Genomic DNA, 27,402 nt, shown 5'->3' on the forward strand with positions numbered 1-27,402 from the left:
CCTGTTGGGATACCATGCAAACCACACTGTGGGGGATACCATGCAAACCACATCCATTGGGGATACCATGCAAACCACATCCATTGGGGATACCATGCAAACCACACCTGTTGGGATACCATGCAAACCACACCTGTTGGGGATACCATGCAAACCACACCTGTTGGGGATACCATGCAAACCACACCTGTTGGGGATACCATGCAAACCACACCTGTTGGGGATACCATGCAAACCACACCTGTTGGGGATACCTTGCAAACCACACCTGTTGGGGATACCATGCAAACCACACCTGTTGGGGATACCATGCAAACCACACCTGTTGGGGATACCATGCAAACCACACCTGTTGGGGATTCCATGCAAACCACACCAGTTGGGGATACCATGCAAACCACATCCATTGGGGATACCATGCAAACCACACCCATTGGGGATACCATGCAAACCACATCCATTGGGGATACCATGCAAACCACATCCATTGGGGATACCATGCAAACCACACCTGTTGGGGATACCATGCAAACCACACCAGTTGGGGATACCATGCAAACCACACCTGTTGGGGATACCATGCAAACCACACCTGTTGGGGATACCATGCAAACCACATCCATTGGGTATACCATGCAAACCACATCCATTGGGGATACCATGCAAACCACACCCATTGGGGATACCATGCAAACCACACCAGTTGGGGATACCATGCAAACCACATCCATTGGGGATACCATGCAAACCACACCCATTGGGGATACCATGCAAACCACACCTGTTGGGGATACCATGCAAACCACATCCATTGGGGATACCATGCAAACCACACCTGTTGGGGATACCATGTAAACCACACCTGTTGGGGATACCATGCAAACCACACCTGTGGGGGATACCATGCAAACCACATCCATTGGGGATACCATGCAAACCACATCCATTGGGGATACCATGCAAACCACACCTGTTGGGGATACCATGCAAACCACACCTGTTGGGGATACCATGCAAACCACACCTGTTGGGGATACCATGCAAACCACACCTGTTGGGGATACCATGCAAACCATACCTGTTGGGGATACCATGTAAACCACACCCATTGGGGATACCATGCAAACCACACCTGTTGGGGATACCATGCAAACCACATCCATTGGGGATACCATGCAAACCACATCCATTGGGGATACCATGCAAACCACATCCATTGGGGATACCATGCAAACCACACCTGTTGGGGATACCATGCAAACCACACCTGTTGGGGATACCATGCAAACCACACCTGTTGGGGATACCATGCAAACCACATCCATTGGGGATACCATGCAAACCACATCCATTGGGGATACCATGCAAACCACACCAGTTGGGGATACCATGCAAACCTCATCCATTGGGGATACCATGCAAACCACATCCATTGGGGATACCATGCAAACCACACCTGTTGGGGATACCATGCAAACCACACCTGTTGGGGATACCATGCAAACCACACCTGTTGGGGATACCATGCAAACACATCCATTGGGGATACCATGCAAACCACATCTGTTGGGGATACCATGCAAACCACATCCATTGGGGATACCATGCAAACCACACCTGTTGGGGATACCATGCAAACCACACCTGTTGGGGATACCATTCAAACCATACCTGTTGGGGATACCATGTAAACCACACCCATTGGGGATACCATGCAAACCACACCTGTTGGGGATACCATGCAAACCACACCTGTTGGGGATACCATGCAAACCACACCTGTTGGGGATACCATGCAAACCACACCTGTTGGGGATACCATGCAAACCACACCTGTTGGGGATACCATGCAAACCATACCTGTTGGGGATACCATGTAAACCACACCCATTGGGGATACCATGCAAACCACACCTGTTGGGGATACCATGCAAACCACATCCATTGGGGATACCATGCAAACCACATCCATTGGGGATACCATGCAAACCACATCCATTGGGGATACCATGCAAACCACACCTGTTGGGGATACCATGCAAACCACACCTGCTGGGGATACCATGCAAACCACACCTGTTGGGGATACCATGCAAACCACATCCATTGGGGATACCATGCAAACCACATCCATTGGGGATACCATGCAAACCACATCCATTGGGGATACCATGCAAACCACACCAGTTGGGGATACCATGCAAACCACATCCATTGGGGATACCATGCAAACCACATCTGTTGGGGATACCATGCAAACCACACCTGTTGGGGATACCATGCAAACCACACCTGTTGGGGATACCATGCAAACCACACCTGTTGGGGATACCATGCAAACCATACCTGTTGGGGATACCATGCAAACCACACCTGTTGGGGATACCATGCAAACCACACCTGTTGGGGATACCATGCAAACCACATCCATTGGGGATACCATGCAAACCACATCCATTGGGGATACCATGCAAACCACACCTGTTGGGGATACCATGCAAACCACATCCATTGGGGATACCATGCAAACCACACCTGTTGGGGATACCATGCAAACCACACCTGTTGGGGATACCATGCAAACCACACCTGTTGGGGATACCATGCAAACCACATCCATTGGGGATACCATGCAAACCACATCTGTTGGGGATACCATGCAAACCACATCCATTGGGGATACCATGCAAACCACACCTGTTGGGGATACCATGCAAACCACACCTGTTGGGGATACCATTCAAACCATACCTGTTGGGGATACCATGTAAACCACACCTGTTGGGGATACCATGCAAACCACACCTGTTGGGGATACCATGCAAACCACACCTGTTGGGGATACCATTCAAACCATACCTGTTGGGGATACCATGCAAACCACACCTGTTGGGGATACCATGCAAACCACACCTGTTGGGGATACCATGCAAACCACACCTGTTGGGGATACCATGCAAACCACACCTGTTGGGGATACCATGCAAACCATACCTGTTGGGGATACCATGTAAACCACACCCATTGGGGATACCATGCAAACCACACCTGTTGGGGATACCATGCAAACCACATCCATTGGGGATACCATGCAAACCACATCCATTGGGGATACCATGCAAACCACATCCATTGGGGATACCATGCAAACCACACCTGTTGGGGATACCATGCAAACCACACCTGCTGGGGATACCATGCAAACCACACCTGTTGGGGATACCATGCAAACCACATCCATTGGGGATACCATGCAAACCACATCCATTGGGGATACCATGCAAACCACATCCATTGGGGATACCATGCAAACCACACCAGTTGGGGATACCATGCAAACCACATCCATTGGGGATACCATGCAAACCACATCTGTTGGGGATACCATGCAAACCACACCTGTTGGGGATACCATGCAAACCACACCTGTTGGGGATACCATGCAAACCACATCCATTGGGGATACCATGCAAACCACATCTGTTGGGGATACCATGCAAACCACACATGGTTGGGGATACCATGCAAACCACACCTGTTGGGGATACCATGCAAACCACACCATATAGGGATACCATGCAAACCACATCCATTGGGGATACCATGCAAACCACACCAGTTAGGGATACCATGCAAACCACACCAGTTGCGTGTGTGAGCGTTGCAAAATAATTGTACACTTACGCTATTCAGTCAGTTTGTGTGCATGAATGAGCGTCTGCGAAGCCAAGCTCTAAAATAGAACCTGGTTCTGTTTGAGACACGTGATGTGCTGCAAGTCCCACCTTTCTTTCCATATTCTAATTGTTGGCCAACCTAAAACCTTCATAAACACAACCAGATGGTATTTTTTTTTTTCAATAGCGATGTATTTATTAGAAATTTAGATGGCTTTGGCTCAGAACGGGATTGCTAGATGCCCAGCTTTTCTAGTGTTGATAGTCGGAGTGTGACTCCGGGTTAAAATTCTACAACGATCCAGCTCAAAAAAGGACCATATGCATTTCAAGTAAAATGACATCCCAATGTTTAATCTCCCAAGGACAAATTAGCTAGCAATGGCCAGTGTAGTCAGCATATATCCAACACGATCTCAGGACTGGCTTGTCTTTCATGTACTTTGTTACTCTAGGGAGAACTGTTTTTAGTTTCTTAGACATGGAACCAAGTCCAGCGTCACTTAAAGCAGGAATCTTCTGTGTCATACTGTTGTTTTAATAAAGCGTCAGGGCATTGCTGTGTCCTACTGTTGTTTTAATAAAGCGTCAGGGCATTGCTGTATCCTACTGTTGTTTTAATAAAGCGTCAGGGCATTGCTGTATCCTACTGTTGTTTTAATAAAGCGTCAGGGCATTGCTGTGTCCTACTGTTGTTTTAATAAAGCGTCAGGGCATTGCTGTATCCTACTGTTGTTTTAATAAAGCGTCAGGGCATTGCTGTATCCTACTGTTGTTTTAATAAAGCGTCAGGGCATTGCTGTGTCCTACTGTTGTTATAATAAAGCGTCAGGGCATTGCTGTATCCTACTGTTGTTTTAATAAAGCGTCAGGGCATTGCTGTGTCCTACTGTTGTTTTAATAAAGCGTCAGGGCATTGCTGTGTCCTACTGTTGTTATAATAAAGCGTCAGGGCATTGCTGTGTCCTACTGTTGTTATAATAAAGCGTCAGGGCATTGCTGTATCCTACTGTTGTTTTAATAAAGCGTCAGGGCATTGCTGTATCCTACTGTTGTTTTAATAAAGCGTCAGGGCATTGCTCTATCCTGCTGTTGTTTTAATAAAGCGTCAGGGCATTGCTGTATCCTGCTGTTGTTTTAATAAAGCGTCAGGGCATTGCTGTATCCTGTGGTTGTTTTTACAGCTGTATCCTACGGTTATTTTAAAGATATTGTATCCTACGGTTGTTTACAAGATGTTGTATCCTACGGTTGTTTACAAGATGTTGTATCCTACGGTTGTTTACAAGATGTTGTATCCTATAGTTGTTTACAAGATGTTGTATCCTATGGTTGTTTACAAGATGTTGTATCCTATGGTTGTTTACAAGATGTTGTATCCTATGGTTGTTTACAAGATGTTGTATCCTATGGTTGTTTTAAAGATGTTGTATCCTATGGTTGTTTTAAAGATGTTGTATCCTATGGTTGTTTTAAAGATGTTGTATCCTATGGTTGTTTAAAGATGATGTCTCCTACGGTTGTTTACAAGATGTTGTATCCTACGGTTGTTTACAAGATGTTGTATCCTATAGTTGTTTACAAGATGTTGTATCCTATGGTTGTTTACAAGATGTTGTATCCTATGGTTGTTTACAAGATGTTGTATCCTATGGTTGTTTACAAGATGTTGTATCCTATGGTTGTTTACAAGATGTTGTATCCTATGGTTGTTTTAAAGATGTTGTATCCTATGGTTGTTTTAAAGATGTTGTATCCTATGGTTGTTTAAAGATGATGTCTCCTACGGTTGTTTACAAGATGTTGTATCCTATAGTTGTTTACAAGATGTTGTATCCTATGGTTGTTTACAAGATGTTGTATCCTATGGTTGTTTACAAGATGTTGTATCCTATGGTTGTTTACAAGATGTTGTATCCTATGGTTGTTTACAAGATGTTGTATCCTATGGTTGTTTTAAAGATGTTGTATCCTATGGTTGTTTAAAGATGATGTCTCCTACGGTTGTTTACAAGATGCTGTATCCTAGTTTTTTTTTAAAAAGCTGCGTGTACCCTACGGTTGTTTTTAAAGCATTAAGGCATGTATTTTCTATGTAGGTCTCTTCAGGGCTCACTGGAGAAAGAGACCTGTGCCTCAACGTTGACCCCTGTTAAATGAAATAGAATCAAATGACCAATTGGAAAGCGACCTTCATGTAACCCTTCTCCCCTCAGGCCCGGCCCCGGTTAACGTTCGATGTGGACACGGCCCACCCCAGTGTCTATGTATCCAGAGACAGAACCATCGCAGTAGACTGTGATAGCATGGTCCCCTCCCAGCCCAACCCTAAGAGGTTCCTACAGTCTGTCAACGTGCTGGGGGCTCAGGGCTTCCAAGATGGACGCCACTACTGGGAGGTAGATTTGTGTGTGTGTGTGTGTGTGTGTGTGTGTGTGTGTGTGTGTGTGTGTGTGTGTGTGTGTGTGTGTGTACACAGTACGTATAAGTGCTACTAATGTTCCTGTATTGTGAAGTAGCCTTGTCCAATCCTATCTCCTATCTCTGATGTACAGTACACCCCCTGGACAGGACACTAGTCTATCTCCTGTTACTGATGTACAGTACACCCCCTGGACAGGACACTAGTCTATCTCCTGTTACTGATGTACAGTACACCCCCTGGACAGGACACTAGTCTATCTCCTGTTACTGATGTACAGTACTGTCACGTTCGTCTGGTGGTGTATGAACGGACCAAGGCGCAGCGGGTGATGAATACATAACGATTTATTTCAAACAGACGAAACACTGACAAAACACTAGAACAAACTACAAAACAATAAACGAAGGCAACAGACCTGAAACAAACGAACTTACATATAGACGAAGGACGCAAGAACAGGAACAGACTACCTAAAACGAACGAACAAACGAAACAGTCCCATGTGGATTAAACAGACACAGGAACAATCACCCACAAACAAACAGTGTGAAAACACCTACCTTAATATGACTCTCAATCAGAGGAAATGAAACCACCTGCCTCTAATTGAGAGCCATATCAGGTCACCCTAAACCAACATAGAAACAGAAAACATAGACTGCCCACCCAAACTCACGTCCTGACCAATTAAACACATACCAAACAACAGAAAACAGGTCAGGAACGTGACAGAACCCCCCCCTCAAGGTGCGAACTCCGGGCGCACCCCTAAAACTCAAGGGGAGGGTCTGGGTGGGCATCTGTCCGCGGTGGCGGCTCCGGCGGTGGACGAGGACACCACTCCACCACTGTCTTTGTCCCTCTCCTTCGCGTCCTTTGAGTGGCGACCCTCGCCCCCGACCATGGTCCAGGAACCCTCACTAAGGCCCCTCCTACATAGAGGAGACAGCTCAGGACAGAGAGGTAGCTCAGGACAGAGAGGTAGCTCAGGACAGAGAGGTAGCTCCGGACAGAGAGGTAGCTCCGGACAGAGAGGTAGCTTAGGACAGAGGGACAACTCTGTACTAATGGCAGCTCCGGACTGAGTGGCAGCTCCGGACTGGGTGGCAGCTCCGGACTGGGTGGCAGCTCCGGACTGGGTGGCAGCTCCGGACTGGGTGGCAGCTCCGGACTGGGTGGCAGCTCCGGACTGAGTGGCAGCTCCGGACTGAGTGGCAGCTCCGGACTGAGTGGCAGCTCATGACTGAGTGGCAGCTCATGACTGAGTGGCAGCTCATGACTGAGTGGCAGCTCATGACTGAGTGGCAGCTCATGACTGGAGGGCAGCTCATGACTGGAGGGCAGCTCATGACTGTAGGGCAGCTCATGACTGTAGGGCAGCTCATGACTGAAGGGCAGCTCATGACTGTAGGGCAGCTCATAACTGGAGGGCAGCTCATGACTGGAGGGCAGCTCATGACTGGAGGGCAGCTCATGACTGGAGGGCAGCTCATGACTGGAGGGCAGCTCATGACTGTAGGGCAGCTCATGACTGTAGGGCAGCTCATGACTGTAGGGCAGCTCTGGCAGCTCCTGACTGGCTGGCGGTTCTGGCAGCTCCTGACTGGCTGGCGGCTCTGGCAGCTCCTGACTGGCTGGCGGCTCTGGCAGCTCCTGACTGGCTGGCGGCTCTGGCAGCTCCTGACTGGCTGGCGGCTCTGGCAGCTCCTGACTGGCTGGCGGCTCTGGCAGCTCCTGACTGACGGACGGCTCTAGCGGCTCCTGACTGAAGGACGGCTCTAATGGCTCGGGACAGACGGGCGGCTCTAATGGCTCGTGGCAGACGGATGGCTCAGAAGGCGCTGGGCAGACGGATGGCTCAGACGGCGCTGGGCAGACAGATGGCTCAGACGGCGCTGGGCAGACAGATGGCTCAGACGGCGCTGGGCAGACAGATGGTTCAGACGGCGCTGGGCAGACAGATGGCTCCGACGGCGCTGGGCAGACAGATGGCTCAGACGGTGCTGGGCAGACGAGCAGTGCATGCGGCGTTGGGCAGACAGCCGACTCTGACCTGCTGAGGCGCACAGTAGGCCTGGTGCGTGGTACCGGAACTGGAGGTACCGGGCTGAGGGCACGCACCTCAGGGCGAGTGCGGGGAGAAGGAACAGTGCGTACAGGGCTCTGGAGACGCACAGGAGGCTTGATGCGTGGTGCCGAAATTGGAGGCACTGAGCTTGAGACACGCACCACAGGGAGAGTGCGTGGAGGAGGAACAGGGCTCTGGAGACGCACTGGAAGCCTGGTGCGTGATGTAGGCACTGGTGGTACTGAGCTGGGGCGGGAAGGTGGCGCCGGATATACCGGACCGTGCAGGCGTACTGGCTCCCTTGAGCACTGAGCCTGCCCAACCTTACCTGGTTGCATGCTCCCCGTAGCCCGTCCAGTGCGGGGAGGTGGAATAACCCGCACTGGGCTGTGTTGGCGAACCGGGGACACCATGCGTAAGGCTGGTGCCATGTACACCGGCCCGAGGAGACGTACTGGAGGCCAGATATGTTGAGCCGGCTTCATGGCACTTGGCTCAATGCTCACTCTAGCCCGGCTAGTGCGGGGAGGTGGAATAACCCGCACCGGGCTATGAACACGTACAGGAGACACCATGCGCTCTACTGCGTAACACGGTGTCTGCCCGTACTCTCGCTCTCCACGGTAAGCCCGGGAAGTTGGCGCAGGTCTCCTACCTGACTTCGCCACACTACCCTTTAGCCCCCCCCCCAAGAAATTTTTGGGTTGTACTTGCGGGCTTCCAGCCTTGCTTCCGTGCTGCCTCCTCATATCGTCGCCTCTCCGCTTTAGATGCCTCCAGCTCCGCCTTGGGACGGCGACACTCCTCTGGCTCTGCCCAGGGTCCTTCTCCGTCCAGAATCTCTTCCCATGTCCAATCCTCCTTGACCCACTGCTGCTGTCGTTGCTGTCCGTTAACCCGCTGCTTGATCTGGGTTTGGTGGGTGATTCCGTCACGTTCGTCTGGTGGTGTATGAACGGACCAAGGCGCAGCGGGTGATGAATACATAACGATTTATTTCAAACAGACGAAACACTGACAAAACACTAGAACAAACTACAAAACAATAAACGAAGGCAACAGACCTGAAACAAACGAACTTACATATAGACGAAGGACGCAAGAACAGGAACAGACTACCTAAAACGAACGAACAAACGAAACAGTCCCATGTGGATTAAACAGACACAGGAACAATCACCCACAAACAAACAGTGTGAAAACACCTACCTTAATATGACTCTCAATCAGAGGAAATGAAACCACCTGCCTCTAATTGAGAGCCATATCAGGTCACCCTAAACCAACATAGAAACAGAAAACATAGACTGCCCACCCAAACTCACGTCCTGACCAATTAAACACATACCAAACAACAGAAAACAGGTCAGGAACGTGACAAGTACACCCCCTAGACAGGACACTAGTCTATCTCCTGTTTCTGTAGTGAGACAGCTTCATGTACCAGTACACCCCCTGGACAGGACACTAGTCTATCTCCTGTTTCTGTAGTGAGACAGCTTGATGTACAGGACACCCCCTAGACAGGACACTAGTCTATCTCCTGTTTCTGTAGTAAGACAGCTTGATGTACAGGACACCCCCTGGACAGGACACTAGTCTATCTCCTGTTACTGTAGAGAGACAGCTTGATGTACAGGACACCCCCTGGACAGGACACTAATTTTTCAGTGTTTATTCTATAACAGGATATTGTATTGTGGTATTTATTTACTAATACCTATCCCTCCCTCCCTCTAGGTAGGAGTGGGCAGCAAGACCAAGTGGGACCTGGGTGTGGCCTCGGAGAGGGTTGACCGTCAGGCCCGGGTCAAGCTGAGTCCTGAGAGCGGTTACTGGACCCTACGACTGAGAGAGGGAGACCAGTACTCTGCAGGCACACAGCCCTGGACACGGCTCCAGGTGGGATCCTCTGAACTACAGTAGTGACACTTCAGGGTTTAGAGAAACTCAAGTGGACACTCTTCTTCGGCTGTCCCCACGAGAGAACCCTTTGAAGAACACTTTTGGGTTTCTACACGAAACTCGAAAGGTTTCTACCTGGAACCAAAAAAGGGTTCATCAAAGGGTTCTCTCGCGAGGACAGCCAAGAACTGTTTTGGAACTCTTTTCCCCCCCTAAGAGTGTATGTGAGACCCGTAGAGTATTGGAGCTTAAAGTGACTCTTTAAAACACATTGATCCAGTACTGCTTCACCTGATAACATCTTGTTTCTCTCTCCCCTCCATGTTGTGTCCTGCAGGTTGGGTGGTCTCCCCAGAGGATAGGGGTGTTCCTGGACTGTGATGAGAGGAAGGTGTCCTTCTATAACGCTGATGACATGAGTCTCCTGTACTCCTTTAGTAACGGCACCAGAGGCAGAGTTCTGCCGTTCTTTAGCCCCTGTGTCTTTGATACTAACCAGAAACCACAGCCTATACAGCTACTGCACTATCCTCCTGTTGACCTGTTAGGACAGGTGTGTCTTTGATACTAACCAGAAACCACAGCCTATACAGCTACTGCACTATCCTCCTGTTGACCTGTTAGGACAGGTGTGTCTTTGATACTAACCAGAAACCACAGCCCATACAGCTACTGCACTATCCTCTTGTTGACCTGTTAGGACAGGTGTTTTAATGATACTAACCAGAAACCACAGCCCATACAGCTGCTGCACTATCCTCCTGTTGACCTGACCTGTTAGGACAGGTGTGTCAACAATAGGTGTAGAAGACTGGTGTATCCAATGACTACAGTCAGAAACCACAGCCCATAATGCTCCTACACGCTCCCCTTGGTCCTGACTGGTGTATCAATGACTACAGTCAGAAACCACAGCCCATAATGCTCCTACACGCTCCCCTTGGTCCTGACTGGTGTCTTTGAGATGTGTTTCCCTGATCCTTGGCTCTTGATTTGCCAGTTGATGTAATAGTTTGCCCAAAGTGTCTACTGTCTGAGCTTCCCAAGTCTAAATCAACAAAACGCTCGATATCAATTCATTTTATAAAATAAAATAAAATGTTATTTGTCACATACACATGGTTAGCAGAGGTTAATGCAAGTGTAGCGAAATGCTTGTTCTTCTAGTTCCAACAGTGCAGTAATATCTAACAAGTAATCTAACAATTCCCAAACAACTACCTAATACACACAAATCTAAAGGGGTGAATGAGAATATGTACATATACACTACCGTTCAAAAGTTTGGTGTCACTTAGAAATGTCCTTGTTTTTGAAAGAAAATGTTCATGTCTGGTGTCTCTGGTCTTCAGTTCTCAACAGGTCTGATGTCTCTGGTCTTCAGTTCTCAACAGGTCTGATGTCTCTGGTCTTCAGTTCTCAACAGGTCTGATGTCTCTGGTCTTCAGTTCTCAACAGGTCTGATGTCTCTGGTCTTCAGTTCTCAACAGGTCTGATGTCTCTGGTCTTCAGTTCTCAACAGGTCTGATGTCTCTGGTCTTCAGTTCTCAACAGGTCTGATGTCTCTGGTCTTCAGTTCTCAACAGGTCTGATGTCTCTGGTCTTCAGTTCTCAACAGGTCTGATGTCTCTGGTCTTCAGTTCTCAACAGGTCTGATGTCTCTGGTCTTCAGTTCTCATGTCTGATTTTTCATAGCCTCGTTTCCGGTCACAACTTGCAGACTTGTTTACGTGATGCTGGCGTTTTGTTGCCAACCTTAATTTGCTACCTGACAACTTTACGTTTTTTACTTTTTAAATTACCGTTTATATTTTTTGTTTTTCCCTCACTCTACTTTTTTTCATTCAACTTTTTCACTCCGGACGCTTTATCTGGACGTGGTTCGTCAGCACCTTCAACAGCCGAAGCTAAGTAGTAACATTAACATGATGCCTTCTAATTGCAGTCGCTGTACTCTGTGCCGCAAGCCTAGCTTCAGATGTCATCGTTAGGCAGGGTAATTTCAGTGTAGGAAAGGATGAAACAGCGTCTGTGCCACCAGTAAGGACATATAGTAGTATAAATCCCCTTGCACAGTCCCCGCAGCCGGACAACTTTCTCATGGCTTCTGGAAGGAAATGCTGTAGGAATGCTCAACCGGTGTCGCTCATTCAGCCGACAGAAACTTTCAACCAGTTCTCCCCATTAAGCAGCGAGTCGGAGTCAGAGGACGAGCCTTCTCTGGTCTGAGTCTCTGGCTTCTCGGGTCTGAGACGCCGAAGCCTCCCACCATTAGCTCTGACAAAGTCATTGGCGACTCCATTACCCGTAACATTAGACTTAAAATAAATCATCCAGCGATCATACACTGTTTACCAGGGCAGGGCTACCAACGTTAAAGCTAATCTGAAGATGGTGCTGGCTAAAGCTAAAACTGACGAGTGTAGAGAGTATAGGGATATTGTTATCCACGTCGGCACCAACGATGCTAGGGTGAAACAGTCAGAGGTCACCAAGTGCAACATAGCTTCAGCGTGTAAATCAGCTAGAAAGATGTGTCGGCATCGAGTAATTGCCTCTGGCCAACTCCCAGTTAGGGGGAGTGATGAGCTCTACAGCAGAGTCTCACAACTCAATCGCTGGTTGAAAACTGTTTTCTGCCCCTCCCAAAAGATAGAATTTGTAGATAATTGGCCCTCTTTCTGGGACTCACCCACAAACAGGACCAAGCCTGGCCTGTTGAGGAGTGACAGACTCCATCCTAGGCGGAGGGGTGCTCTCATCTTATCTATGAACATAGACAGGGCTCTAACTCCCCTAGCTCCACAATGAGATAGGGTGCAGGCCAGGCAGCAGGCTGTTAGCCAGCCTGCCAGCTTAGTGGAGTCTGCCACTAGCAGAGTCAGTGTAGTCAGCTCAGCTATCCCCATTGAGACCGTGTCTGTGCCTCGACCTAGGTTGGGCAAAACTAAACATGGCGGTGTTCACCTGAGCAATCTCACTGGAATAATCACCTCCTCCATTCCTGCCATTATGGAAAGAGATCGTGATACCTCACATCTCAAAATAGGGTTACTTAATGTTAGATCCCTCACTTCCAAGGCAGTTATAGTCAATGAATCACTGATCATAATCTTGATGTGATTGGCCTGACTGAAACATGGCTTAAGCCTGATGAATTTACTGTGTTAAATGAGGCCTCACCTCCTGGTTACACTAGTGACCATATCCCCCCGCGCATCCCGCAAAGGCGGAGATGCTGCTAACGTTTTTGATAGCAAATTTCCATTTACAAGAAAACCCCCCGGATGTTTTCATCTTTTGAACTTCTAGTCATGAAATCTACAGAAAATACCCGAGCTCTGAAGCAAGCTTCCAGAAAATTGGAACGGAAATGGCGTCACACCAAACTGGAAGTCTTCCGACTAGCTTGGAAAGACAGTACCGTGCAGTATCGAAGAGCCCTCACTGCTGCTCGATCATCCTATTTTTCCAACTTAATTGAGGAAAATAAGAACAATCCAACATTTGTTTTTGATACTGTCGCAAAGCTAACTAAAAAGTAGCATTCCCCAAGTGAGGATGGCTTTCACTTCAGCAGTAATAAATTCATGAACTTTGAGGAAAAGATCATGATCATTAGAAAGCAAATTACTCTTTAAATCTGCGTATTCCTCCAAAGCTCAGCTGTCCCGAGTCTGCACAACTCTGCCAGGACCTAGGATCAAGAGAGACACTCAAGTGTTTTAGTAGTATATCTCTTGACACATCGATGAAAATAATCATGGCCTCTAAACCTTCAAGCTGCATACTGGACCCTATTCCAACTAAACTACTTAAAGAGCTGCTTCATGTGCTTGGCCCTCCTATGTTGAACATAATAAACGGCTCTCTATCCACCGGATGTGTACCAAACTCACTAAAAGTGGCAGTAATAAAGCCTCTCTTGAAAAAGCCAAACCTTGACCCAGAAAATATAAAAAACTATCGGCCTATATCGAATCTTCCATTCCTCTCAATTAAAAAAAAAAAAAATCTGTTGCGCAGCAACTCACTGCCTTCCTGAAGACAAACAATGTATACAAAGTCTGGTTTTAGACCCCATCATAGCACTGAGACTGCACTTGTGAAGGTGGTAAAGGACCTTTTAATGGCGTCAGACCGAGACTCTGCATCTGTCCTCGTGCTCCTAGACCTTAGTGCTGCATTTAATACCATTGATCACCACATTCTTTTGGAGAGATTGGAAACCCAAATTGGTCGACACAGATAAGATCTGGCCTGGTTTAGATCTTATCTGTCGGAAAGATATCAGTTTGTCTCTGTGGATGGTTTGTCCTCTGACCAATCAACTGTAAATGTCGGTGTTCCTCAAGGTTCCGTTTTAGGACCACTATTGTTTTCACTATATATTTTACCTCTTGGTGATGTCATTCGGAAACATAATGTTAACTTTCACTGCTATGCGGATGACACACAGCTGTACATTTCGATGAAACACGGGGAAGCCCCAAAATTGCCCTCGCTGGAAGCCTGTGTTTCAGACATAAGGAAGTGGATGGCTGCAAATTTTCTAATTTTAAACTCGGATAAAACATAGATGCTTGTTCTAGGTCCCAAGAAACAAGAGATCTTCTGTTGAATCTGACAATTAATCTTGATGGTTGTACAGTCGTCTCAAAAAAAACTGTGAAGGACCTCGGCGTTACTCTGGACCCTGATCTCTCTTTTGATGAACATATCAAGACTGTTTCAAGGACAGCTTTTTTCCATCTACATAACATTGCAAAAATCAGAAATTTTCTCTCCAAAAATGATGCAGAAAAATTAATCCATGCTTTTGTTACTTCTAGGTCAGACTACTGCAATGCTCTACTTTCCGGCTACCCGGATAAAGCACTAAATAAACTTCAGTTAGTGCTAAACACGGCTGCTAGAATCTTGACTAGAACCAAAACATTTGATCATATTACTCCAGTGCTATCCTCTCTACACTGGCTTCCTGTTAAGGCAAGGGCTGATTTCAAGGTTTTACTGCTAACCTACAAAGCATTACATGGGCTTGCTCCTACCTAACTTTCTGATTTGGTCCTGCCGTACATACCTACACGTACGCTGCGTCACAAGACGCAGGCCTCCTAAATGTCCCTAGAATTTCTAAGCAAACACCTGGAGGCAGGGCTTTCTCTTATAGAGCTCCATTTTTATGGAATGATCTGCCTACCCATGTGAGAGACGTAGCCTCGGTCTCAACTTTTAAGTCTTTACTGAAGACTCATCTCTTCAGTAGGTCCTATGATTGAGTGTAGTCTGGCCCAGGACTGTGAAGGTGAAGGGAAAGGCACTGGAGCAACGAACCGCCCTTGCTGTCTCTGCCAGGCCGGTTCCCCTCTCTCCACTGGGATTCTCTGCCTCTAACCCTGTTACAGGGGCTGAGTCACTGGCTTACTGGTCCTCTTCCATGCAATCCCTAGGAGGGTTGAGTCACTGACGTGATCATCCTGTCTGGGTTGGCGCCCCCCCTTAGGTTGTGCCGTGGCGGAGATCTTTGTGGGCTATACTCGGCCTTGTCTCAGGATGGTAAGTTGGTGGTTGAAGATAACCCTCTAGTGGTGTGGGGGCTGTGCTTTGGCAAAGTGGGTGGGGTTATATCCTGCCTGTTTGGCCCTGTCCGGGGGTATCGTTGGACGGGGCCACAGTGTTTCCTGACCACTCCTGTCTCAGCCTCCAGTATTTATGCTGCAATAGTCTTTTAACCGGGGGGCTAGGGTCAGTCTGTTATATCTGGAGTATTTCTCCTGTCTTATCCGGTGTCCTGTGTGAATTTAAGTATGCTCTCTCTAATTCTTTCTTTCTCTCTTTCTTTCTTTCTTTCTCTCTCTCGGAGGACCTGAACCCCAGGACCATGCCTCAGGACTATCTGGCCTGATGACTACTTGCTGTCCCCAGTCCACCTGGCCGTGCTGCTGCTCCAGTTTCAACTGTTCTGCCTGCGGCTATGGAACCCTGATCTGTTCACCGGACGTGCTACCTGTCCCAGACCTGCTGTTTTCAACTGTCTAGAGACAGCAGGAGCGGTAGAGATACACTGAACGATCGGCTATGAAAAGCCAACTGACATTTACTCCTGAGGTGCTGACTTGCTACACCCTCGACAACTACTGTGATTATTATTATTTGACCCTGCTGGTCATCTATGAACATTTGAACATCTTGGCCATGTTCTGTCATAATCTCCACCCGGCACAGCCAGAAGAGGACTGGCCACTCCTCATAGCCTGGTTCCTCTCTAGGTTTCTTCCTAGGTTCAGGCCTTTCTAGGGAGTTTTTCCTAGCCACCGTGCTTCTATACCTGCATTGCTTGCTGTTTGGGGTTTTAGGCTGGGTTTCTGTACAGCACTTTGAGATATCAGCTGATGTACGAAGGGCTTTATAAATACATTTTATTTTATTTGATGTCTTCAGTTCTCAACAGTTCTCAAGTCTATGGTCTTCAGTTCTCAACAGGTCTCATGTCTAAGGTCTTCAGTTCTCAACAGTTCTCAAGTCTATGGTCTTCAGTTCTCAACAGTTCTCAAGTCTCTGGTCTTCAGTTCTCAACAGTTCTCATGTCTCTGGTCTTCAGTTCTCAACAGGTCTCATGTCTATGGTCTTCAGTTCTCAACAGTTCTCATGTCTCTGGTCTTCAGTTCTCAACAGGTCTCATGTCTCTGGTCTTCAGTTCTCATGTCTCTGGTCTTCAGTTCTCAACAGTTCTCATGTCTCTGGTCTTCAGTTCTCAACAGTTCTCATGTCTCTGGTCTTCAGTTCTCAACAGTTCTCATGTCTCTGGTCTTCAGTTCTCAACAGTTCTCAAGTCTATGGTCTTCAGTTCTCAACAGGTCTCATGTCTAAGGTCTTCAGTTCTCAACAGTTCTCAAGTCTATGGTCTTCAGTTCTCAACAGTTCTCAAGTCTCTGGTCTTCAGTTCTCAACAGTTCTCATGTCTCTGGTCTTCAGTTCTCAACAGGTCTCATGTCTATGGTCTTCAGTTCTCAACAGTTCTCATGTCTCTGGTCTTCAGTTCTCAACAGGTCTCATGTCTCTGGTCTTCAGTTCTCAACAGTTCTCATGTCTCTGGTCTTCAGTTCTCAACAGTTCTCATGTCTCTGGTCTTCAGTTCTCAACAGGTCTCATGTCTCTGGTCTTCAGTTCTCAACAGTTCTCATGTCTCTGGTCTTCAGTTCTCAACAGTTCTCATGTCTATGGTCTTCAGTTCTCAACAGGTCTCATGTCTCTGGTCTTCAGTTCTCAACAGGTCTCATGTCTCTGGTCTTCAGTTCTCAACAGTTCTCATGTCTCTGGTCTTCAGTTCTCAACAGGTCTCATGTCTCTGGTCTTCAGTTCTCAACAGTTCTCATGTCTCTGGTCTTCAGTTCTCAACAGTTCTCATGTCTCTGGTCTTCAGTTCTCAACAGTTCTCAAGTCTCTGGTCTTCAGTTCTCAACAGTTCTCATGTCTCTGGTCTTCAGTTCTCAACAGTTCTCATGTCTCTGGTCTTCAGTTCTCAACAGGTCTCATGTCTCTGGTCTTCAGTTCTCAACAGTTCTCATGTCTCTGGTCTTCAGTTCTCAACAGTTCTCATGTCTATGGTCTTCAGTTCTCAACAGGTCTCATGTCTCTGGTCTTCAGTTCTCAACAGTTCTCATGTCTCTGGTCTTCAGTTCTCAACAGTTCTCATGTCTCTGGTCTTCAGTTCTCAACAGTTCTCATGTCTCTGGTCTTCAGTTCTCAACAGGTCTCATGTCTATGGTCTTCAGTTCTCAACAGGTCTCATGTCTCTGGTCTTCAGTTCTCAACAGGTCTGATGTCTCTGGTCTTCAGTTCTCAACAGTTCTCAAGTCTCTGGTCTTCAGTTCTCAACAGTTCTCATGTCTCTGGTCTTCAGTTCTCAACAGTTCTCATGTCTCTGGTCTTCAGTTCTCAACAGGTCTCAAGTCTCTGGTCTTCAGTTCTCAACAGTTCTCATGTCTCTGGTCTTCAATTCACAACAGTTCTCATGTCTGATGTCTCTGGTTTTCAGTTCTCAGCATAGCTTTCTGATGACCTGTTTTTGACTACTGCAACACAGATTTAGTGTCTGCAAATTACAGATTGAGTCAATGGTTTTCATCGGGAGTCATCTGTTGACATGGTGGACATAAAAAAAATAAAGCCCAATATGGCAGCCTTTTTGTTGTATGCAGCTCGTCCAAAAACAATGAAGTGGTGATTAAACTTTTGACAGACAAACTGACAATTAATGAAGAATATGATATGATTTCCTCCATGTTCACGACTCTGTACGGCCGTAGCCTGAGGATGAGGGAATGTTGAAGAACTTACTACATCAAAGCAAAAACAAACACATAAACACAGTTGCATATGTTGAAGCTGTAACTAACCAGGCCTGGGGGGCTGTAGTGGGGGTTAGCGTAGCTGTAACTAACCAGGCCAGGCCTGGGGGGCTGTAGTGGGGGTTAGCGTAGCTGTAACTAACCAGGCCAGGCCTGGGGGGCTGTAGTGGGGGTTAGCGTAGCTGTAACTAACCAGACCAGGCCTGGGGGGCTGTAGTGGGGGTTAGCGTAGCTGTAACTAACCAGACCAGGCCTGGGGGGCTGTAGTGGGGGTTAGCGTAGCTGTAACTAACCAGGCCAGGCCTGGGGGGCTGTAGTGGGGGTTAGCGTAGCTGTAACTAACCAGGCCAGGCCTGGGGGGCTGTAGTGGGGGTTAGCGTAGCTGTAACTAACCAGGCCAGGCCTGGGGGGCTGTAGTGGGGGTTAGCGTAGCTGTAACTAACCAGGCCAGGCCTGGGGGGCTGTAGTGGGGGTTAGCGTAGCTGTAACTAACCAGGCCAGGCCTGGGGGGCTGTAGTGGGGGTTAGCGTAGCTGTAACTAACCAGGCCAGGCCTGGGGGGCTGTAGTGGGGGTTAGCGTAGCTGTAACTAACCAGGCCTGGCCTGGGGGGCTGTAGTGGGGGTTAGCGTAGCTGTAACTAACCAGGCCAGGCCTGGGGGGCTGTAGTGGGGGTTAGCGTAGCTGTAACTAACCAGGCCAGGCCTGGGGGGCTGTAGTGGGGGTTAGCGTAGCTGTAACTAACCAGGCCAGGCCTGGGGGGCTGTAGTGGGGGTTAGCGTAGCTGTAACTAACCAGGCCTGGGGGGCTGTAGTGGGGGTTAGCGTAGCTGTAACTAACCAGGCCAGGCCTGGGGGGCTGTAGTGGGGGTTAGCGTAGCTGTAACTAACCAGGCCAGGCCTGGGGGGCTGTAGTGGGGGTTAGCGTAGCTGTAACTAACCAGGCCAGGCCTGGGGGGCTGTAGTGGGGGTTAGCGTAGCTGTAACTAACCAGACCAGGCCTGGGGGGCTGTAGTGGGGGTTAGCGTAGCTGTAACTAACCAGACCAGGCCTGGGGGGCTGTAGTGGGGGTTAGCGTAGCTGTAACTAACCAGGCCAGGCCTGGGGGGCTGTAGTGGGGGTTAGCGTAGCTGTAACTAACCAGGCCAGGCCTGGGGGGCTGTAGTGGGGGTTAGCGTAGCTGTAACTAACTAGGCCAGGCCTGGGGGGCTGTAGTGGGGGTTAGCGTAGCTGTAACTAACCAGGCCAGGCCTGGGGGGCTGTAGTGGGGGTTAGCGTAGCTGTAACTAACCAGGCCAGGCCTGGGGGGCTGTAGTGGGGGTTAGCGTAGCTGTAACTAACCAGGCCAGGCCTGGGGGGCTGTAGTGGGGGTTAGCGTAGCTGTAACTAACCAGGCCAGGCCTGGGGGGCTGTAGTGGGGGTTATCGTAGCTGTAACTAACCAGGCCAGGCCTGGGGGGCTGTAGTGGGGGTTAGCGTAGCTGTAACTAACCAGGCCAGGCCTGGGGGGCTGTAGTGGGGGTTAGCGTAGCTGTAACTAACCAGGCCAGGCCTGGGGGGCTGTAGTGGGGGTTAGCGTAGCTGTAACTAACCAGACCAGGCCTGGGGGGCTGTAGTGGGGGTTAGCGTAGCTGTAACTAACCAGGCCAGGCCTGGGGGGCTGTAGTGGGGGTTAGCGTAGCTGTAACTAACCAGACCAGGCCTGGGGGGCTGTAGTGGGGGTTAGCGTAGCTGTAACTAACCAGGCCAGGCCTGGGGGGCTGTAGTGGGGGTTAGCGTAGCTGTAACTAACCAGGCCAGGCCTGGGGGGCTGTAGTGGGGGTTAGCGTAGCTGTAACTAACCAGGCCATGCCTGGGGGGCTGTAGTGGGGGTTAGCGTAGCTGTAACTAACCAGGCCAGGCCTTGGGGGCTGTAGTGGGGGTTAGCGTAGCTGTAACTAACCAGGCCAGGCCTGGGGGGCTGTAGTGGGGGTTAGCGTAGCTGTAACTAACCAGGCCAGGCCTGGGGGGCTGTAGTGGGGGTTAGCGTAGCTGTAACTAACCAGGCCTGGGGGGCTGTAGTGGGGGTTAGCGCAGTGCACATTGGGGGGGAAGTGTGTTGTATCCCAGAGTAACATCACTGACATCCCCCTGCCAGTCACCCAGTGAGGATGCACCTCAGTTATCTCCTCTAACACACCGCTCAACCACTTCCTGTTTCCTCTTGCAAGGGTCAGAGGTCACACAAACACACTGACAGGAGGGAGGGTTGGGGATTAGGCCTGCAGCCTTCTAGCTGGGTAACTAACCGGCCCCAGGAGGTTATGGTCAGCACTGTGCAGGACGGCCAGGACCGGGACAGTAGGGATGGTGCCTCCAGACTGTTGCTAGGGGGTACAGAGATCAGACCTCCAGACTGTTGCTATGGGGTACAGAGATCAGACCTCCAGACTGTTGCTAGGGGGTACAGAGAGCAGACCTCCAGACTGCTGCTAGGGGGTACAGAGATCAGACCTCCAGACTGTCGCTAGGGGGTACAGAGAGCAGAGATCAGACCTCCAGACTGCTGCTAGGGGGTACAGAGATCAGACCTCCAGACTGTTGCTAGGGGGTACAGAGAGCAGAGATCAGACCTCCAGACTGTTGCTAGGGGGTACAGAGAGCAGAGATCAGACCTCCAGACTGTTGCTAGGGGGTACAGAGAGCAGACCTCCAGACTGTTGCTAGGGGGTACAGAGATCAGACCTCCAGACTGTTGCTAGGGGGTACAGAGAGCAGAGAGCAGACCTCCAGACTGTTGCTAGGGGGTACAGAGAGCAGAGATCAGACCTCCAGACTGTTGCTAGGGGGTACAGAGATCAGACCTCCAGACTGTTGCTAGGGGGTACAGAGAGTAGACCTCCAGACTGTTGCTAGGGGGTACAGAGAGCAGACCTCCAGAGTGTCGCTAGGGGGTACAGAGAGCAGACCTGCAGACTGTTGCTAGGGGGTACAGAGATCAGACCTCCAGACTGTTGCTAGGGGGTACAGAGATCAGACCTCCAGACTGTTGCTAGGGGGTACAGAGATCAGACCTCCAGACTGTTGCTAGGGGGTACAGAGATCAGACCTCCAGACTGTTGCTATTGGGTACAGAGATCAGACCTCCAGACTGTTGCTAGGGGGTACAGAGAGCAGACCTCCAGACTGTTGCTAGGGGGTACAGAGATCAGACCTCCAGACTGTTGCTAGGGGGTACAGAGATCAGACCTCCAGACTGTTGCTAGGGGGTACAGAGATCAGACCTCCAGACTGTTGCTAGGGGGTACAGAGATCAGACCTCCAGACTGTTGCTAGGGGGTACAGAGATCAGACCTCCAGACTGTTGCTAGGGGGTACAGAGATCAGAGATCAGACCTCCAGACTGTTGCTAGGGGGTACAGAGATCAGACCTCCAGACTGTTGCTAGGGGGTACAGAGATCAGACCTCCAGACTGTTGCTAGGGGGTACAGCGATCAGACCTCCAGACTGTTGCTAGGGGGTACAGAGATCAGACCTCCAGACTGCTGCTAGGGGGTACAGAGAGCAGAGAGCAGACCTCCAGACTGTTGCTAGGGGGTACAGAGATCAGACCTCCAGACTGTTGCTAGGGGGTACAGAGAGCAGAGAGCAGACCTCCAGACTGCTGCTAGGGGGTACAGAGAGCAGACCTCCAGACTGCTGCTAGGGGGTACAGAGATCAGACCTCCAGACTGTTGCTAGGGGGTACAGAGATCAGACCTCCAGACTGTTGCTAGGGGGTACAGAGATCAGACCTCCAGACTGTTGCTAGGGGGTACAGAGATCAGACCTCCAGACTGCTGCTAGGGGGTACAGAGAGCAGAGAGCAGACCTCCAGACTGTTGCTAGGGGGTACACAGAGCAGACCTCCAGACTGTTGCTAGGGGGTACAGAGATCAGACCTCCAGACTGTTGCTAGGGGGTACAGAGATCAGACCTCCAGACTGTTGCTAGGGGGTACAGAGTCTGTGGTTCATCTCATACTGCAGGGGACTGGATCTGCATCTGTGGTTCATCTCATACTGCAGGGGACTGTGTCTGTGTCTGTGGTTCATCTCATACTGCAGGGTACAGAGATCAGACCTCCAGACTGCTGCTAGGGGGTACAGAGAGCAGAGAGCAGACCTCCAGACTGTTGCTAGGGGGTACAGAGAGCAGACCTCCAGACTGCTGCTAGGGGGTACAGAGATCAGACCTCCAGACTGTTGCTAGGGGGTACAGAGATCAGACCTCCAGACTGTTGCTAGGGGGTACAGAGATCAGACCTCCAGACTGTTGCTAGGGGGTACAGAGATCAGACCTCCAGACTGCTGCTAGGGGGTACAGAGAGCAGAGAGCAGACCTCCAGACTGTTGCTAGGGGGTACACAGAGCAGACCTCCAGACTGTTGCTAGGGGGTACAGAGATCAGACCTCCAGACTGTTGCTAGGGGGTACAGAGATCAGACCTCCAGACTGTTGCTAGGGGGTACAGAGATCAGACCTCCAGACTGCTGCTAGGGGGTACAGAGAGCAGAGAGCAGACCTCCAGACTGTTGCTAGGGGGTACAGAGAGCAGACCTCCAGACTGTTGCTAGGGGGTACAGAGAGCAGAGAGCAGACCTCCAGACTGTTGCTAGGGGGTACAGAGAGCAGACCTCCAGACTGTTGCTAGGGGGTACAGAGATCAGACCTCCAGACTGTTGCTAGGGGGTACAGAGATCAGACCTCCAGACTGTTGCTAGGGGGTACAGAGATCAGACCTCCAGACTGTTGCTAGGGGGTACAGAGATCAGACCTCCAGACTGTTGCTAGGGGGTACAGAGATCAGACCTCCAGACTGCTGCTAGGGGGTACAGAGAGCAGAGAGCAGACCTCCAGACTGTTGCTAGGGGGTACAGAGAGCAGACCTCCAGACTGTTGCTAGGGGGTACAGAGATCAGACCTCCAGACTGTTGCTAGGGGGTACAGAGATCAGACCTCCAGACTGTTGCTAGGGGGTACAGAGATCAGACCTCCAGACTGCTGCTAGGGGGTACAGAGAGCAGAGATCAGACCTCCAGACTGTTGCTAGGGGGTACAGAGATCAGACCTCCAGACTGCTGCTAGGGGGTACAGAGATCAGACCTCCAGACTGCTGCTAGGGGGTACAGAGATCAGACCTCCAGACTGTTGCTAGGGGGTACAGAGAGCAGAGATCAGACCTCCAGACTGTTGCTAGGGGGTACAGAGAGCAGAGATCAGACCTCCAGACTGCTGCTAGGGGGTACAGAGATCAGACCTCCAGACTGCTGCTAGGGGGTACAGAGATCAGACCTCCAGACTGCTGCTAGGGGGTACAGAGATCAGACCTCCAGACTGTTGCTAGGGGGTACAGAGAGCAGAGATCAGACCTCCAGACTGTTGCTATGGGGTACAGAGATCAGACCTCCAGACTGTTGCTAGGGGGTACAGAGAGCAGAGATCAGACCTCCAGACTGTCGCTAGGGGGTACAGAGAGCAGAGATCAGACCTCCAGACTGTTGCTATGGGGTACAGAGATCAGACCTCCAGACTGTTGCTAGGGGGTACAGAGGGGGCTGGGGGGCTGTAGTGGGGGTTAGCGTAGCTGTACCCCCTAGCAGCAGTCTGGAGGCAGTCTGATTCCTCTCATACAGCAGGGGACTGTGTCTGTGGTTCCTCTCATACTGCAGGGGACTGTGTCTGTGTCTGTGGTTCCTCTCATACTGCAGGGGACTGGATCTGTGGTTCCTCTCATACTGCAGGGGACTGGATCTGTGGTTCATCTCATACTGCAGGGGACTGCGTCGTCTGTTGTTCCTCTCATACTGCAGGGGACTGTGTCTGTGTCTGTGGTTCATCTCATACTGCAGGGGACTGGATCTGCATCTGTGGTTCATCTCATACTGCAGGGGACTGTGTCTGTGTCTGTGGTTCATCTCATACTGCAGGGGACTGGATCTGTGTCTGTGGTTCCTCTCATACTGCAGGGGACTGTGTCTGTGTCTGTGGTTCATCTCATACTGCAGGGGACTGGATCTGCATCTGTGGTTCATCTCATACTGCAGGGGACTGTGTCTGTGTCTGTGGTTCATCTCATACTGCAGGGGACTGTGTCTGTGTCTGTGGTTCATCTCATACTGCAGGGGACTGTGTCTGTGTCTGTGGTTCATCTCATACTGCAGGGGACTGTGTCTGTGTCTGTGGTTTCTCTCATACTGCAGGGGACTGTGTCTGTGTCTGCGGTCCCTCTCATACTGCAGGGGACTGTGTCTGTGTCTGTGGTTCCTCTCATACTGCAGGGGACTGTGTCTGTGTCTGTGGTTCATCTCATACTGCAGGGGACTGTGTCTGTGTCTGTGGTTCCTCTCATACTGCAGGGGACTGTGTCTGTGTCTGTGGTTCATCTCATACTGCAGGGTACTGTGTCTGTGTCTGTGGTTTCTCTCATACTGCAGGGGACTGTGTCTGCATCTGTGGTTCCTCTCATACTGCAGGGGACTGTGTCTGTGTCTGTGGTCCTTCTCATACTGCAGGGGACTGTGTCTGCGTCTGTGGTCCCTCTCATACTGCAGGGGACTGTGTCTGTGGTCCCTCTCATACTGCAGGGAACTGTGTCTGTGTCTGTGGTTCCTCTCATACTGCAGGGGACTGTGCCTGTGGTTCCTCTCATACTGCAGGGGACTGTGTCTGTGGTTCCTCTCATACTGCAGGGGACTGTGTCTGTGGTCCCTCTCATACTGCAGGGGACTGTGTCTGTGGTCCCTCATACTGCAGGGGACTGTGTCTGTGTCTGTGGTCCCTCTCATACTGCAGGGAACTGTGTCTGTGTCTGTGGTTCCTCTCATACTGCAGGGGACTGTGTCTGTGGTCCCTCTCATACTGCAGGGGACTGTGTCTGTGTCTGTGGTCCCTCTCATACTGCAGGGAACTGTGTCTGTGTCTGTGGTTCCTCTCATACTGCAGGGGACTGTGCCTGTGGTTCCTCTCATACTGCAGGGGACTGTGTCTGTGGTCCCTCTCATACTGCAGGGGACTGTGTCTGTGGTCCCTCTCATACTGCAGGGGACTGTGTCTGTGGTCCCTCATACTGCAGGGGACTGTGTCTGTGTCTGTGGTCCCTCTCATACTGCAGGGAACTGTGTCTGTGTCTGTGGTTCCTCTCATACTGCAGGGGACTGTGTCTGTGGTCCCTCTCATACTGCAGGGGACTGTGTCTGTGGTCCCTCTCATACTGCAGGGGACTGTGTCTGTGGTCCCTCTCATACTGCAGGGGACTGTGTCTGTGTCTGTGGTCCCTCTCATACTGCAGGGGACTGTGTCTGTGTCTGTGTTTCCTCTCATACTGCAGGGGACTGCGTCTGTGTCTGTGGTCCCTCTCATACTGCAGGGGACTGTGTCTGTGTCTGTGGTCCCTCTCATACTGCAGGGGACTGTGTCTGTGGTCCCTCTCATACTGCAGGGGACTGTGTCTGTGGTTCCTCATACTGCAGGGGACTGTGTCTGTGTCTGTGGTCCCTCTCATACTGCAGGGGACTGTGTCTGTGGTCCCTCTCATACTGCAGGGGACTGTGTCTGTGTCTGTGGTCCCTCTCATACTGCAGGGGACTGTGTCTGTGTTTCCTCTCATACTGCAGGGGACTGTGCCTGTGGTTCCTCTCATACTGCAGGGGACTGGATATTTTCTGTGTCCAAAATGGCCTCCTGTTCCCTATATAGTGCAATTCTTTTGACCAGAGGAGTACAATACAAGGCACTATGCACTGAGTATACAAAGCGTATTAGGAACACCGTCCTAATATTTAGTTGCAGTTTTCACGTCAAAACAAGGAGCTGTTGTACTAATGAATGAAGGAAAGTTGTAATTGTAATTGTTGTTATTGTAGCCTCCCTGTATGGAATATGAAAAAGTCCTTCTCTGTATGTGAAAGTACCATCGTCTCTGTAAAGTGGTCTGGGGCTGTATGGCACAGGAAGGTTGCTGGTTCAAGCTGCGGTGTGGATCCCCCTGCATCACTTCTGAGTGTGGTGTTCAGGTCAGTATGGTGTCATGGCTCAGTGAGCCCTGAACAGCTCGTATGGAGCCTGATACTGAAGCCAAGGCATACTCTACACACACACACACACACACACACACCACACAGTCTCAGAATAACACACCACACAGTCTCAGAATAACACACCACACAGTCTCATAATAACACACCACACACTCTCATAATAACACACACACACACACACACACACACACACACACACACACACACACACACACACACACACACACACACACACACACACACACACACACACACACACACACACACACACCACACAGTCTCAGAATAACACACCACACAGTCTCATAATAACACACACACACACACACACACACACACACACACACACACACACACACACACACACACACACACACACACACACACACACACACACACACACACACACACACACACACACACAGTCTCATAATAACACACCACCACAGTCTCATAATAACACACCACACACTCTCATAATAACACACACACACACACACACACACACACACACACACACACACACACACACACACACACACACACACACACATACACACACACACACACACACACACACACACACACACACACACACACAGTCTCATAATAACACACCACCACAGTCTCATAATAACACACCACACACTCTCATAATAACACACACACACACACACACACACACACACACACACACACACACACACACACACACACACACACACACACACACACACACACACACACACACACACACACACACACACACACACACACACAGTCTCATAATAACACACCACCACAGTCTCATAATAACACACCACACACTCTCATAATAACACACACACACACACACACACACACACACACACACACACACACACACACACACACACACACACACACACACACACACACAC

At 49.9% G+C, this 27,402-nt stretch overlaps 1 protein-coding gene across 1 annotated transcript; it reads left to right on the plus strand.

Moving 5' to 3' along the window:
- Positions 1-5,893: 5,893 nt before the first annotated feature.
- LOC120038588 (zinc-binding protein A33-like) lies at positions 5,894-10,640 on the plus strand (the record flags this gene model as incomplete). The annotated part of the gene is made up of 3 exons (XM_038984286.1): positions 5,894-6,076; positions 9,911-10,072; positions 10,413-10,640. Coding segments are annotated over 3 exons (573 nt in total), but the record flags the coding sequence as incomplete, so codon positions are not given.
- Positions 10,641-27,402: the final 16,762 nt, after the last annotated feature.

The sequence above is a fragment of the Salvelinus namaycush genome, unplaced genomic scaffold (genome assembly GCF_016432855.1).
Source record: "Salvelinus namaycush isolate Seneca unplaced genomic scaffold, SaNama_1.0 Scaffold2265, whole genome shotgun sequence".
Lineage (NCBI taxonomy): Eukaryota > Metazoa > Chordata > Actinopteri > Salmoniformes > Salmonidae > Salvelinus > Salvelinus namaycush.